The sequence below is a fragment of the Epinephelus lanceolatus genome, chromosome 5 (assembly GCF_041903045.1).
Source record: "Epinephelus lanceolatus isolate andai-2023 chromosome 5, ASM4190304v1, whole genome shotgun sequence".
NCBI lineage: Eukaryota > Metazoa > Chordata > Actinopteri > Perciformes > Serranidae > Epinephelus > Epinephelus lanceolatus.
In genome coordinates this window covers 26,116,648-26,132,882 of record NC_135738.1, presented here as the reverse complement: position 1 = coordinate 26,132,882, position 16,235 = coordinate 26,116,648, and the positions used below count along the sequence as shown (strand labels likewise).

The following is a 16,235-nucleotide window of genomic DNA, read 5'->3' as shown; positions in this document are numbered from 1 at the left end:
TGCAATGTGGTCTCATAACTGCCTTTGTTCTAATGCCAGTGCATTGTTTGGACACCACAGTGGCAATTTTGTGACTCGACCTTTTAGATGAGAACATACCATCAGGTGGCGCAAAGGGATATGTGACGAATTTTTAATATTAAAGTCATTAATTTATTTACATGGCGAAAGGGGAGAACCAGCATCCTTGCTGGCAACGGGGGGAAAAATCATACATGTAGCATTTCACAGGTCTATTTGAGCTGAACACGGTGACAATGTGCCGATGACAGGATCTGTAGCGCAGCCTGGGGAGAAATTTAACTGATTAATAAGGCAGACGGACAGTGATTCCGCTGAGTGTTTCCTAGTCACTGATTCCGTCTTTCTGAAGAGCGATTCTCGACTACACGACTTGCTGTAGACTAAATCCCTCCTGAAGATGGAGTTTGGGGAAAGGAAAAGGAGAAGGAAGTCACAGAGCTTTAAACTGGTCACGGATGAAGGTAGGCTGCTGAATGAATGTAAGACCTTGCAAGACGCGCGTCTGTGTCTGGGTGTTTGTCTGGCGCTGTGTGCCAGCAGAGGCGACTCTGTAAACAAAAGCGATGGCCACGACAATACCCATAGTCTGTGCCTCGGTTTTAACCAGCAGCTAACTCTATTGATTCAAGTCTCATGTAAAACCCTTCCAGGACGTCAGTCTCAGTGTAGATTCAAGGTTGAATTAATTAAAGAAATAGTCCAAAATATGAAAACATGTTGCGCATTCTGGGCATGCAGCTTACTATTCACTTTCTGCTGAAGCAATCCAGGCCACCTCTCTTGGCTACACTTCTTCATACCACCTACAGGTGGTGGTTTCTGCATGGGATGGGAGGGGGGGTTAGGCTTTGGTTGACATCACCGTCCCTGTCAGCCTGCACAAGCTCCATTATTGCAATGCAAAAGGCCGCAACATCATTATGCAACTATTTGTCAAACAGAGCATGATGTGAAATTAAGTTTTAATTTCATTATTGTTGCTTCACGACAAAACATTTTATTTTCAGATTTTGCCCCTTCATATATTATGAATTCCAACTGCAAAGACGCCAAAGGAGAGTCTAAGGATGCTGCTGTGTCTGATGGTATGTGCCATTATAAGGATTAATTTCACTGACACACAGAGGCAGATCACACTAATTATACCAACACCCTTCTCTCTCTCAATCTAGGTTGGCTGGGGGATGAGGGTGTGGAGATCAAGAGGCAAATAACAGGAATGATGAGGCTTCTGAGTGATAAGTCCGGCAGGGCTTATCAGCGTGTGGTAACAGAGCAGGACAGCGTAACAAAGGAGCCCCAGGATGAGCACCTGACCTGGGTGCATCAGCCTGCACCCCCATCTCTTGTATCGCACGACCACCAGAGCAACAGCTGGAACTCTGCAGAGGACCCAGGGCCTTCACCTTCATCCATATCTACCTCCACCGGAAACGGTCCAGGCTTTGGTCAGTACAGCACCCGCTCCAAAGCTCTGAGGGTCCTCAACAACACCAAGGATCTGATCAAAGTGAACGAAGCAAATGGTAGGGTACCACAGCAGGTTTCAGGAGGAGAAGACCAATAAACACAGCACTAATTTCCCATAGAAAACAATAATGCTGATAGAATAGAGATGAGATAGTGACTGTTGTAGAAGGCCAAACAAATACAGAGTCATTTGTGTGGAAGGCGGACACTTTATCCATACAACACAGTCAAACACTCATGCACACACATACACACTTTCTTATCAATGGCATGGCAAGGAAGCATATTGCACAGGTATGAGTATGCATGTTAAAGTAGACAATTTCTTAGCAACCTGATACTGTCTGTCCAGCAGATGTGATCCCTCCTGCTGTGCCTGAAACCCCCTGCTGTATGTGTAACTGTAAGGGCACCTTGCAAGCTATTTTGCAGGAACTGCGAGCCATGAGGAGGCTGATGCAGACTCAAAAAGGTCAGTGGATGAACACAAACACTCACACACTGTGAAGAAGTGAGAAAGAGAAATTATAATGTGTTACTTTCTTTTTCTCTAGCATCCTTGGAGAGACAGGAACAGGCAGCATCACCATGCCAACCCCGTCTTGGTCCAGGCCCCGCTCCTCGCTGTAGGCCCCGCAAGAGGAGGCCAATATATAAAGCACCCCTGACTGTGTCTAGTACTAGAAAAGCAGCTCTTGCCCCTCTGGAGGGATCGGCGTGTACAGCTGCACCTGCAGAATCTGTAAAGAGGGAGGAATGTGAGACAGAGCAAGCTTCAACTACACCCAACAGTCATTCCGTCTCCTCTGAGGTTTCTGTGCCGCCACCTCAGAATAATCCAGGAACTGTCAACAACAGACAAGATCCTCTCCTGAACCAGCTACGGGAACCTCAGCAGGTAATATGTCACATGGCATGTTCATGAATGTACATGTGCCAGGGGAGTTTCTGTACTTAACTGGTAGCTCTAATTTATGATTTGAGTGTACTGCACTCCACAGAAACAGTATTCATGAATTTGAACTCAATCTTTCTGATGAATGAATCCTCAAAAGGTTTTTTAAATCTATATGTATTTACTATATTTACACTGAGTCTAACAAGCATCTGAAAAATCACACAACATTATGACTTCAGGCTAGAACTCCTTAAAAAAGCAACAACTAAAAACTGAATTAATCTTGTTATGTTTTAATTCACCGTTATCCCTTATTACTTCACAGTCCTCAGTATCTCTTATTTGATTCTTTTTCAGTCTGAGGTGCGTCTTGCAGAGGATCATGACGTGTATATTTCAAAGGCTCAGCTGGACTCCATTCTGGTTAACTATACACGCTCTGGCAGCCTGCTGTTCCGCAAACTGGTGTGCATCAATACCTTTTAAAGAGCCAATTCACTGGCCCTCTGATTGTGGTTAACACATCAGTCATGTGGCATCACTGGTTTCTCACATTTTACTGTAAACTACAACAACAACAAACATCTAATAATTTACTTCTATTAAGATACATTTGCAAAAGGCTCAACAATATTTAACATGGAGCTTTATGTGTTTTAGGTGTGTGCCTTCTTTGACGATACGACGCTGGCTAACTCCTTGCCAAATGGCAAAAGGAAGAGAGGGCTCAATGATAACCGTAAGGGCTTGGACCAGAACATTGTGGGTGCTATTAAAGGTACGATGCAAAAGACAATCAGTCTCTGTCAGTGGTACCTCCGAGGGGGAGTATCGGGGGGTCAGTGGCCCCCCTGATATAATTGCTGTCCCACACTGGCCCCCCAGCGAAAACAATTAAAGGCCAACAGGCTGTGGTGCACTCATTTTTTAAGCTGAAGTTGAAATCTTATTAAACAGGACAACCAAAGGCATCCATTGGTACTTTAAAGTAGAGATGAAGCACTGGACAATATGACTGCAGCAAGGCAAGGCAAGATATGACAATGCAATCAAACTTGATATCCACCTAGATTTGCCAGAAAACTAGATTGTATTTCAACATTTTCACCAGCAGGATGCAGCCATTTTACAACAAGCTAGCTGGTGACATCACTGGCATGGTTCATCTCTATTGCTCACCAGGACAATTTGTTAAGGTAGGCTTGGTAAACTTGGTGATATAAAGCATGTTTTGTCCTTTGATGGCAATAGGTTTTTTATGACCAGTGTATGAGATGTTTTTTAATAGAGTAGTGCACAAATGTACACAAAGCCATGTAGTTACAGACAGATGGTACACAAGTTGCATTGCTGGTGCTCCCTGGTGGCGGTGCTGGCATAGGGTGCAGCAGGTCCAGCTTATATTTTGTTTTGAAGCAAGAATTGGAAATTGTATATATAATTCCAGGAGAGGAGCCACTACAAAAGTGGTGAGGAGTAAGCTGAGTAAAACTTTTGGTTTATGATCCAAGGTGAAGCTAACATAATCAACTAGCCTGACGTTATAAGCCGATTCTGTTGCTGAGGAGGGAGCTTTTTGTTTCCAGAATTTTACCAACAAGCCAGCAACATCTTGGTGGTGTCTCTATGTCAGGGATAAATGTTTATTATGTATGTCAAGAAGAGGATGGGATCACAAATGTTAAACCTAACTGGCACCACCAGCTCTCTAACACACAGGCAAACCTGATAAATTCAAGTGACACTCAACTCGACAGTTCTCCTGATGGGGAGTCATACCATTTTTTTATTTTACCAATGCTTTGTGATACAGAGGAAACTTCCGTTTGACTCAGCTTCTATTGGTGGGGATGATGTTGATTGTAATATAAGGTGGCTTGTGGACTTGAGCGCTGGGTTAGGCTAACAGAAGCTATGTTAGCTGCAACAAAATAATGTTAATATAAAGTTATAAGCATCTTGTGTTGTTGTGGTGTGACAACTTGATGAAGTGTTGAGAAGTGTTTTTTGTGGTTTGTCAGCTGCAACAACCGGACATTGTAATGTAAGTCAAGTTCAGGCAGCTCTTCACTCATACTTTTGCTGCTGTCGTCCAACTCTATGGGAACAGGTTTCATCACCATATTTGGTCCTGTTGGCTCAGAAAGCATTGGTTATTGGTTTTTAACTTTGTCCTTGGTTCTTTGCACCTCATTAAAACTCTCAAACTTCATTGTATCAGCACTTAAGTTAAAAACCAGTTACACTAGTCTGAAGAACAGTGCTGTACTTAGCACTCATAACTAAACAACCAATACATTGACATCACCAGCTAGCTTGTAACATGCCTGCATCCTGCTGGTGAAAATGGTGAAATACAATCTAGCTGTGCCAAATCCAGGTGGATATCAAGATTGATTGCAGTGTCCTATCTTACCCAAGGTAAAAGTCAAACAAAAAAAGAGTTATATTGTTCAGTGTTTCATCTACGTTCCACTCTCTCACCTCAAGATATCTGAATGAAAATGGGTTTCCACTGCTTCCCACGAGTCTCCCCTTGCAAAGGCTTGTTTCCATGAAATGTTTTGCTCTCTACAATCAATGTGATCCTTCAAATTAAAGCTGTATATTTGTCTCATTAAGGAAAAGGACAACTATTGTCTATTTGAAGGACAACAAATTGACAAACTTGTATAGATACATAACACAATAAAAAAGGACTGCTGTGGAACTCAAAATGTTTACTGTACTGGTATTGAAATAGTTTTCAACTAGCCTGTATACTTTAACAGCATAACTGAATTCCTGAAATTCTGTTAGGATTTTTAGTTTTGGTGTGCCACCCAAAGATTTCCAGGGGCCCCATCTAGCCACTTCTATGAAAAATGTGGGGGGGCACCACTGCTCTTTGTACCAGGGTACAACAATAATGACACATTGTGTGAACTGTGTCTAGTGTTTACAGAGAAATATTGCACTGAACACAGAATAGAGAAGTTGCCCGGGCCACGAGACTGGGTTCAGATCCTTCAAGATCAGATCAAACTTGCCAGGAGGAGGCTGAAAAGAGGTACTGCTGTAAAGTCTGTTTCCCCTTTTTGCTTTCTTTTGTTGGGGTAGTTGTAAACTCATATTATGCAAAGGGTTTGTGAGCGTGATCAAAGGAAGTTTAGCTATTATTATTAATGCAGTAAGTTTACTAGTATGAGTCAGTTACAAAGGTCCTGTTTACACCTGGTAATTACATGTGTTTTGGGTGTTTGGACCACAAATGGACAGCTTTAAATACAGGTGTGAATGCATCCATTTCACCCAGTGCATCTTGAGATCTAATCACTCAGATCACATTCAGAGGTGGTCTGGGCTGTGTATGGCCATTCTGTCAGCAATATGTGCGCCAATATGAGCTGGGCCACATTAAAGGACCACCTACTCAGATGACATCCTTGCATATAGACTCCCTGCCAGCAGACCCAGCACCAAAGGACTGTCAGTTTGCCCGCTTAGCACAAGCTAATACAGCAGCAGCTGTTAAACAGTCTCAACAAACTCACACCAACACTGAAAGAGTACAACACCGTCATTAAACCCGTTAAACAGTTAGCTTTGTCACTCTGTGTGTGCAGGCAGACTCTCGCCAGTGAGTGCATAGCCATAGACAAATCTCCATTCAGCCCACAGACTTAATGAAATAATGGACATAGCCGCCATGACATCACCAACTGGTTTGTGGACTCTTGTTACAAACCAATTGGCCATCACCATCTTGTTTGTTTGAAGTCAGCAGTGACCATGTTTAGGTGAGACAGTGGAGCTGACTCAGACTATAGTGACGCCTTGCAGACAACCTCATGCAGCCACACCCTTAAATATGCATAACTTTGAGCCTTGATGAAATGTAACCAAGTGAGTACCTGTACAGTTGACATGAATGGGGAACACTTACCAAGCTGTAAACATGGAGCTTTAAGTAGCCATTCAAGGAGCTGCAATTTTTGAAACTTCTGCACTGACCTCATTTTTCAGCCCCGGTGGTTGCTGCTTTGTTTGGCCTTTGCGAACTGAAATTATGCAGGCGTTTATTTGCGCATAGGGCAGGAAAGTGCGATCTGATCACAAGTAGTCACTCAAGGCATGTGGAAACATATTCTAATGATAGGTGTGAACAGGCAGACTTTGAGCAGTCCACTTGTAGTCCAATAAGCCAAGACACATGTTAACATCAGGTGTGAACAGGCTCACATACAAAATTATCAGTCAAAGAAGATGCTTTCTGTGAACAAGTCAGGTAAACCATGTTCATCCTTTGACTCCTTAGATGCTGCAGAAGCAGAAGAAGCCGTAAATGGACCTTCCACAAGTATGGACCTCATATTAAAATTTTCACACATGCAGGCAGCTAACACACACACAGACACGCATAATTCTACCCATTTATTTAGTTGTCTACTTGTGTCTGTCTCTGTCTGCACCTGCAGGTCCTATGTCAGTATACAATCTCACACCATCTTTTCATCAGCACCCCCTCTGAGCCCACAATGTCTTTATGTCTCACCACTTCACAACACACACAAACTGGTTCTGCTGGCTCGCTCATTGGCTCGTCTTTGTCACGCTGTTGCTGTGACATTTGACATTCTCACGCAGCTTCCCGAAATGTCAGCTAATTATCTTCACACCATGCACCTTATCCCCTCTTTCACCTTTCTATTTCCCTCGCTGCCACAGTAGCATGTCTCCTTCTGCTCTCTTAGTTTTATTTTTTTTCAAGTAAGGCTATCAGACCCATCAAATGTGTTGTGGCTTTTATGGTAGTAATATGTAAAATGTTAACATTATTTTCTTCCTTTCTTCACAGGCTGTGACTATAACAAGACTGCGAGTGTGGAGGGGACGGTGGTGAACATGACTGGTTGATTCAAGGGTTGCCACAGTAGCCTTACAGCAGATCTGTTGTTTGTTCTCATTACTTCTCTAACTTGATGCATTTTGCCACTTTAGATATTTCCGTTGCAGCTGTAATCTTCTCTGTGTTATGGATGTAAATGGAAAAAAACAGTAGGACCAAATGAAGAAGACGCCTGCCTAATGATATCCTCTCCCTCCCGCCCTCACACACACACACACGCACATGCGCACTCCATCTTTTAAGGTCCATGAGACTTTTCACCAGACAGATATTGGGATCTGGGATTTAAGCCAACAGACACTGAACTACACAGTGGTTAAAAAATGTCAGCTCATTTTTATGTTCAGAAATGACTTACTGTTTACATTATAGGCTATAGCTTTAACTTGCCTAGTTCTCATATGTCATAACTAAGAGGAATCACAAGTCTAAGATGAAATACTGTAACAGTATAGCATCTGTATATTTTGCACAAATTACTTTTTAAGGGAGGTTTTCCATTGTGAATTGTGCCTTTTAAGTGACCAGTACTTCAGTGGGTGTAACGTGCAGTGCAGCATCAACCTTAATTACAAACATCACATCCAAAAAAATATCTGATGTATTTTTGGCCAGTTATGCCAATTAAAAATATTAATAGGCGACATCTGGCTGAAAATATAAAATACACAGTATTCTATGAATAGTTTGTTTTCATTATTAGAATCTCTAGGCTCTATGCATATCAAGTGTGCTGTTGTTGTTAATATTGTGATGAATAACTTTTAATTTTTGGCTCTGTGCATATAAAATGAATATTAAATATGGTTTCCTGAACATTTTGTCTTTGTGTTGTTTTTTATATGCTAGACAGCAAACTTAACAAAAGATAAAATGAGAAAAAGACTTCATATTGTTGGATTTCCTCCTGAAACATCTATACAAACAGGAACATGGATTTGTTTTAATGTTAAAAAGCACTGTGGCAAACATATGTGTTGCAATACTGACATAATAATGTCAAATATAAACTCACAATTGCATATTTGATATATTTTATGAGCCTCGGCTTTTATTAAGTACATAAACTGACAAAAAGGCAATGCTGTGTTGTTGTAGGTGCAATTGGAGGGAAAACAGTAAATTAAAGGTACACTCCATTGTAGAGATTTTGTTGCCAGACTTCACAGTTCATTAAAGGGGATGTTGAAGCCGCCGCTGTACAGGCAGAGGACCCTTTGAGCTCTTGTGAGATTCCTCTCCGTGTAATACACCATATATTGTTTTGTAAAGACGAATCGTGGTCGGATATGAATCTTTATTAAATTATGTATGATAATATGTGATAGTTTATTTTTTTAGTCGTCTATTTTTGAGTTCGAAGACAATTTTGTTTTATTTTTCGTCAGGCTTTCGCCGAGGACGCCCGATTCTGGCCCCAATGCATTCTGGTGCCGTCCCCGCTCTTCTGTTGGGAACCACCGCTAACGTGAGGCTGGTAAGGATAAACTGGACAGAGCAATTAAAGGGGAAATGTTGCAAGAATATAACTCCGCTTTGGTCCTAAAATTGCATTTAGGGCGATCGTAAACACTTCTATTGCACCGCACCATTGCAATCTTTGCACAAGTAGCATGTTTACTGCTGTTTTATGGGTACGAACTCCGATGTTGCACACATCGCATGGCGAGGGACAGGAAAGGGTTAATTTTTTCCGCCGCCGACATTTTTATTCGGCGCTCTACGGCAACTTTTTAACTTACATGTGCAACGAGCTGGCGCTATGTTACCCAACTGTGTATCACATTTAAGCTGCAGCTTGTACAGTGTGTGTTTCTACATGTAGCACAGCTGGCACACTCTGATGGTCCCAGCTCTTTGTTGCTCAGAGCTGCTTATGCCCATCACCTCATGCATTGATCAGCGTTTGCAGGAGCTAGCATGGAAACAGAAACTGCATTTTCAGCAAAACAAACACAAATGTCAGAGATGTGGCTGTCACTATCAGCACTTATTGTCTCAAACCTGAGCGCACTGTAGTTTATAATGTAGTGTGTACACCGGGTAGTCAACACTGATATTGTTAGCCAGTGCCTCAGGGTTGAATGAACTTGGCAGCATTTTGGCTCTTGAACACTCCCACTGTGTGTACCGACAGAGGCCCCTTACTTACAGCAATTATACAACAAACCGGGGTTATAAGTAACCAATAACATACCTGGCTTCTCTGTTAGGTGGTCTAGATTACACACTTTCATGTTAAACCGGGTCATCCTTGTGTCACCTTTGATTGAACTAAAAATATCAGAGTTTATCAGCACACACCAGCTCAAAGTTTTATGTTACCAGTGGTGGGTGGGTGTGTGGAGCATAAAGATGTTACTGAAGGGTCAAACTGATGATATTGAAAAGTTTTGGATGCTTTGCAGTTTCTAACAGTTTATTAGTGTGCACCTTAAGCTTTAATAACACCTACCAATATTTGTCTCCTCACTAAACTGACAGAATTTCATTTATTTTGTGCCTGAAAATGAAAATGCACTTGATTTTTCTTTCCCTAATTCAAACAGTAGCAATGTAATCTTACCCCCAGTATACATATATCTGGATCATCAACACTATAAATGCACAAAATTACCACATTGGTGAACTGTTCATTAAATGTTGAGATACACCAGAGAGGCGCTGATGTATTTCTGGCGGTGCTTTTATCTGTGACTTATGGTGTTTGGTTGCTTTGGTATCGTGTGTCTGATACTGTGTGTACAAAACAATGTTATTTACTGTTATTAAATGTTGATTCAGTGCTGCATTTATCTCTGTCACCAGGACAAAAGATGACAAGTGCTTAATTGATTAGTCAATTGATTATTTGATCCACAGAAAATTGATCTGCAACAGTTTTGTTTATCAGTTAATTGTAAAAATCATTTTCAGCTTCTTTCGTGATGATTTGCTGCTTTTCTCTGTTTTATATATTTGTAAACTGAATAATAAACTGAATATCGTTAGGTTTTGGGCTGTTAATCAGACAAAACAAGATATATTTAAAAGTGTTTGCAAGGGCTTTTATGAAATTCTGACAATTTATCGGCTAAACAATTTATTGCTTAATTAAGATTGATTGAAATTTTAAATAACTGATAGTTAAAGTCCTAAAGATGACAACAGACTTAAATCAGTAGCCCTCTGACACAGTCACATAGTCTAATATTATAAGCCACACAGGCAGGATTCATTGCGGTGCTGTGGCTTCAGATTTTACAGAAGCTAATTTGTACTTGAAGTTACTGACTTGAAATGATGCACATGGGAGAACGTTTGTGGATAATTCCTCTGATGCAGTGTTGTGAATGAGGCTGAGCTGTGTTGTTTTTATTATAATTATTGTTTATCAAGACCACACAATGAACACAGTTGTCCTCGCCCCCCCTGTGACATTAAACAGTGTTTCTAATCACCTATTTTCTTCCTTCTGTCCTTTGTTGTGGTTCTAGTGGTGAAGACCCAGAGTTTCTTCAGACATGTCAGTGAGGGAGTCCTTTAACCCCGAAAGCTATGAGCTGGACAAGAACTTTAGGCTCACACGCTTCGCTGAGCTCAAGGGCACAGGCTGCAAGGTTGGCTGTCCTTTTCAAAACCTGCCTTTGATGCCATTATTGTCTATGTATAGCTCTACAAATTAATAAGAAATATGATATAAAAGCAATGCATGAAAATGATGGTTATTGTCGTTGGTCACAGGTGCCCCAAGATGTGTTACAGAAGCTACTAGAAACCCTACAGGAGAACCACTATCAAGAGGATGAACAGTTCCTGGGGGCAGTTATGCCCCGATTAGGTAATAATGACCTTCACATAGCACTATATTAACAAATAACTGAAGTTAATAAGTGCTTACCAGCAGTACGGCTTAAACAAGCAACAGTAGCTGTTCTGACTGCAACAAGAATGACTCATAAAATGCTAAATATATGTTATATTGTCAAATATGGGAAGATGACTAAATTAAGTTCTTCACGTGACACTCCCTAAGGTGTGCCAAGAATTCTTCTCTGTGCTTGAAAACCAGTTTTGTGGTGGCATTGAAGACTAAATTGCTTGCTATTAAACTATAAGCGTGTTTCCCTTTTCCATACCAGTGACATCCTGCTGTGTTTTATGTAAGCTCCAAATGGATGAACATTGTTGGCTATCATTTACAGAGGGAGCAAGAAATACCTCAGGGTACAAAATATTTAATTGCCGTAAGGGTTTTGAGTAAACCCTGCCCCCTTAGTTCTGAAATGGACAGGCTACCAGTGTCAACAGACTGACGTGAGAGTAATTTGATGATTTCTTTCTCCATTAAATGGACAGGTCACTCCTTAATGTATTTTTCCTCTTACCTGTGGTGTTATTTATCAAGCTAGATTGTTTTGGTGTGAGTTGCTAAGTGTTGGAGATATCAGGCGTGCCTCTACTGCTAGCTCACCTAGCACCACTAGCAAAGTAACGTTGCAGCTCAGCAGAGGAGGACGCCATTAATGTTTACGTCTTGTGTTCTCACAAGCACGAGCCTCTCATCATGAGTAGATGCATGCTTCCCTCTGCACAGGGATGCAGTCGGTAAGAGTAGTTCAATAGAAAGAAAAAAAGTTCTACAGACTGCTCACAACAAGGTTTGTGGATTATGTTGAATAGGCTGATCATGGGCTCTGGAAAAAGATATTGCTGTTGAGTTTGTAAAACATATTTTTGAGCTTTGAGCACCACAGGCTGAGTGCCATCTAGTTCCGTTATATTTGAAAGAAGACAGACATCTCTACGGCCGATATCCCCAACACTCGGCAACTTACACCAAAACAGTTGACATCAAGCCAGGCAGTCAAATATGCTCGTTGGTAAAGATTACGCAAACTTTATCAAAATATCACATACAGAGCTCTTTTATTTTGAAGGCATAGGCATGGACACCTGTGTGATCCCCCTTAGGCATGGAGGCCTTTCTCTCGTCCAGACAACAGATTACATCTACCCCATTGTGGATGACCCCTACATGATGGTATGACCTCCTCTTATATGGATAATACTTTTACTTGTGACAAATGGAAGGATGTTGCCGTTGGCTGTATTATTTAGTGTGACTACATACACCAACCCTTAATGTTCTTAACTTCATTATTTCTATCTTGCAGGGAAGAATTGCTTGTGCCAATGTTCTAAGTGACCTGTATGCCATGGGAGTGACAGAGTGTGACAACATGTTAATGCTTCTGGGAGTCAGCAACAAAATGTCAGAAAAGGTAAGAAGCATGTCAGCTGATGTCAGCTGATGCGTTCGCTGTTGGGTCTCGTTTCAGCCAAATAGCTCTGAAGAAGAGGTAGAGGTTGAACAAACCAAAATACCACTCATTGCAGAGAATCATTTTTAAGGAATTATTTCAGGGTGTTAAGAATGATGTTTTTATTTTTCTGTTGTGCTCCCTGTCTCTGCTCTGAACATCCTGGGTCTTTACAGGAGAGAGACAAAGTCATGCCACTGATCATCCAGGGGTTCAAGGACGCATCAGAGGAGGCCGGCACATCTGTAACAGGAGGACAGACAGTGCTCAACCCCTGGGTGGTGATGGGAGGAGTTGCTACCACAGTCTGCCAGCCCAACGAATTTATCATGTATGTATAGCATATAGCAGTCCCTACTACATATGTCCTTACTTATATATTGCATATTATTTTGTTGTTTTGCAAAAAATCCTGATGACGCAATGTTTTATATTTCTCAGGCCAGATAACGCAGTGCCAGGAGATGTGTTGGTGTTGACCAAGCCACTCGGAACACAAGTGGCCGTCGCAGTACATCAGTGGCTAGATATCGTAAGTCCACCTCACTCATTACACTCTTCATTGTGTCTGGATATTTCTTTATTTTTAGGATATACACTGATGCCATTGGGTGTGTATGTTTTCTATATCTCAGCCTGAGAAGTGGAACAAGATCAAGCTGGTGGTGACCCAGGAGGATGTAGAGCTGGCCTACCATGAAGCCATGATGAACATGGCTCGGCTCAACAGGACAGGTAAAACCATTACGAATGTGTCCAGATAACTGATTTGCAGTCATAGCCTGTTTTTTTATTTATTTTTTTTTTTTTAAAATAGACTATTTTTATTGTTTTTAATTAGCATGCTAGGTTGGGCATAATTACATCAGCTGTTGTGGCAGGGAAACAATGAATGGAGGACATTTCTTTTGAAGTACAGCATTGGTCACCATAATGGCTATTTGTTAGCTTTTAAGATGACACACAGTGTTTGTTCCACTGTGAGTAACAGCGTTTGTGAATATCAACACAAACTGAATAATCTTTATTTGTTACCACTGACTAATCTTCAGTCATGAAAATGTTGTACACATCTCTAATTAACCAGTTAATCATCCCGATGCCCTTCTAAGTCTCTTCCTCTCTCTCTCTCTCTGTCTCCCCATGTAGCGGCTGGTCTCATGCACACCTTCAACGCTCACGCGGCCACTGACATCACAGGGTTCGGCATCCTTGGCCACGCTCAGACGTTGGCACGGCAACAACGAAGTGAAGTGTCATTTGTCATCCACAACCTCCCGGTGCTCGCCAAGATGGCCGCCGTGTCCAAGGCCTGTGGGAACATGTTTGGACTCATGCACGGCACCTGCCCTGAAACATCAGGTGTGTGTATACATGGATCTGTTTCTGTCTTTCTTCCTTAACCACTATATTTTGAATGTAAATTTTATTGACTGAGTATGTGGCACATGTGTGGATTGAACCTCACAAAGTGCTTCACAAGTCAGTAAGAATAGCTGATGCATAGTTTTGGGCCTATTACAACAGATATTAAGTCACCCTTGGTGTTGGTTTTACAAAAATCCCTGCTGTATCATTCTGAATCAGCTGCAGTTTATCCAGTCATAATTTATTTAGGCAGTCTGATTAGTCTAAATGGGACAAGATGAATGTGAATAGTTTTACAGCATGGAGAGACTACAGGCCATAATAGATGGGAACATTTTAAGTAGGAAAAAATGTAGTAATTACATAATAATTTGACATACTTTTGCTAACAGTCCTAAGAATATGAGTTCGTACAGTTTGAAGTTGGGCTGAAGGTCATATGTACCTTTGAACAAGGCTCATCCAATCCTTGAGTGTCACCCATCACACATTGCTAAGAAAGAAAAACTAATAATGATATGTCCAAGTGAAAGGAGAACAACCCTGGGCCAAGAACGTAGCCCTGAGGGACACAAAGAGGAGCCCCAAAACAGAGATAAATCCCAACAGAGAGTCAGTAATATCAGTCAGAAAACAGGATGAGACCTATTGCACTGCAGCCACATCTAATGGCACCTGGGCCCTGTGCCCCAGGACATCAGTAATGTGATCAGTATCACAGCCAGCACCCGCGTGCAGTAATAGAAATGAGCACTCACCAGCATCACTACACTATAAAAATATCATTTGAGCCCCTTGTGACTGACAAAATCTCTTCATCTTTACAGGAGGCCTGCTCATCTGTCTGCCTCGGGAGCAGGCCGCCCGCTTCTGTGCCGAGATCAAATCCCCAAAATACGGCGAGGGCCACCAAGCGTGGATCATCGGAATTGTAGAGAAAGGAAACCGCACTGCTCGCATCATTGACAAACCACGGATCATAGAGGTGGCACCGCAAGCAGCCACACAGAATGTCAACCCAACTCCCGGTGCAACTTCTTAATCCTCTTTTGCTGTATCACAGACCGGAACCTCTGCTCTGCTGAGTGTTTTTAGACACATAAACTACAAAAACCATCCTAGAGTGTTGAAATATATTCACACAATAGTATGTACACAGAAAAGACTGGGTTGGTGTGTATCTACATGAAAAACAGCCCCACACAGTGGCCAAAGGGGCGTGTCATCAACCCGTGGACTCAACCTGCAGTATCCCCATGATAAAAAATTGGTAAGAATTAGTGCATACTTAAAATCCATTTGCCTTTCGTGTCTATTGTGTTCTGTTATGTTATACGTGCGTGATTGGCAGGCAGCTTTGGATAAGAGAGTGATGATGATGAAGACAATAACGCGATACTGTTGATTCATTTTGAATCCTAGGAAGTCTGGTGTCTGTTGCCTCTTTGGGTCTTTCAAAATTGCTCTCATCCAGCAAGCGGACCGCATGGTGGTGTTTTTGTTTGTCCATTCACTTTGTACAGTTATAAAGCGTAATTTTAGTTCATTGCTGTAACTGATGCCTTGAAAGAAACGGAGTGTGACCAGAATGGTTTGTTTTTTATTACTTTGACTTTTTGTATTGTCCCCACCAAAACTAATAAATATTCAAATAGAAAATGGTTTGTTTTTGCCGCTCATGTTAACGTAACAGGTCAAATGTGACATAACAGTTACTGTCTAAAGTCATAGATGAGAAGAAATCTGCACACCCCTCAGGAGATGAAACCCTCTACCATCTGCATTCCCAATATGTCATCATATTTAAGGTAATATGGTGTATAGAGTTTGCATTATATGGTCACACAATTGTGCAACTGTAAAAAGCAGTCTGGGTTGTTAACAATAAGCACTCTGATCAGTGAGTTTATTGGCTGTTGCCTGTGTTGGAGATCCGGCGCATTTAGTTTTGCTCTCTTAAGTTTGCTGCGAGCAGTCTGACTTACCGATGAAGCTTCCAGCTGATCAAAGTCCAGATCGTTCTTGTTTGTCCTAATAGCCTGGATGAATCTGGAAGGCCTCTGTACATGTTCATATGGATATCAGGAAAAAAGATGCGACCTCCACCCCATCTCTTAAAATAAACTTCTCTTATAATAGATTGTTTTCCTGTCTGTTTTTCATATATTAAAAGTGGTTGTTGAAATGTGTAAAAAATGGAAAATATTAATCAGTTAACAGCATGATGAATTCATTTTTTAGTGATCTGTATGATTAGAATTGCACAAAAGCAGCTGATGGTGAG

General features: G+C 41.5%; 2 protein-coding genes across 3 annotated transcripts; both read left to right on the top strand.

The window, feature by feature from the left end:
• The first annotated feature begins 290 nt into the window (after positions 1–290).
• Positions 291–8,098, top strand: bend7 (BEN domain containing 7). 2 transcript variants are annotated; one of them, XM_078167976.1, is made up of 10 exons: positions 291–485; positions 1,032–1,109; positions 1,197–1,550; positions 1,850–1,966; positions 2,049–2,392; positions 2,750–2,857; positions 3,053–3,170; positions 5,328–5,441; positions 6,690–6,731; positions 7,230–8,098. In XM_078167976.1, exons 1-10 carry the CDS (start codon positions 422–424, stop codon positions 7,286–7,288), a joined length of 1,398 nt encoding a protein of 465 aa, XP_078024102.1. In that variant the 5' UTR covers positions 291–421; the 3' UTR covers positions 7,289–8,098. The 2 variants fall into 2 exon arrangements, with proteins under 2 accessions (XP_078024102.1, XP_078024101.1); XM_078167975.1 differs by lacking the exon at positions 7,230–8,098 and having other exon boundaries at positions 6,690–7,180.
• Positions 8,099–8,679: 581 nt separating this feature from the next.
• Positions 8,680–16,089, top strand: sephs1 (selenophosphate synthetase 1). The gene is made up of 10 exons (XM_033634014.2): positions 8,680–8,757; positions 10,757–10,879; positions 11,004–11,100; positions 12,200–12,303; positions 12,437–12,544; positions 12,760–12,914; positions 13,025–13,115; positions 13,219–13,318; positions 13,733–13,945; positions 14,779–16,089. The coding sequence occupies exons 2-10, from the start codon at positions 10,784–10,786 to the stop codon at positions 14,991–14,993; spliced, it is 1,179 nt and encodes a 392-aa protein (XP_033489905.1). The 5' UTR covers positions 8,680–8,757; positions 10,757–10,783; the 3' UTR covers positions 14,994–16,089.
• Positions 16,090–16,235: the final 146 nt, after the last annotated feature.

Excerpts from the sequence above, each read along its gene's own strand:
- bend7 (XM_078167975.1), top strand. The coding sequence starts at position 422 with ATGGAGTTTGGGGAAAGGAAAAGGAGAAGGAAGTCACAGAGCTTTAAA. Across the intron at positions 1,967-2,048 it reads GCTGATGCAGACTCAAAAAG|CATCCTTGGAGAGACAGGAA; the intron begins GTCAGTGGATGA and ends CTTTTTCTCTAG. Across the intron at positions 2,858-3,052 it reads GCCTGCTGTTCCGCAAACTG|GTGTGTGCCTTCTTTGACGA; the intron begins GTGTGCATCAAT and ends TATGTGTTTTAG.
- sephs1 (XM_033634014.2), top strand. The coding sequence starts at position 10,784 with ATGTCAGTGAGGGAGTCCTTTAACCCCGAAAGCTATGAGCTGGACAAG. Across the intron at positions 12,545-12,759 it reads GCAACAAAATGTCAGAAAAG|GAGAGAGACAAAGTCATGCC; the intron begins GTAAGAAGCATG and ends GGGTCTTTACAG. Across the intron at positions 13,319-13,732 it reads GGCTCGGCTCAACAGGACAG|CGGCTGGTCTCATGCACACC; the intron begins GTAAAACCATTA and ends CTCCCCATGTAG.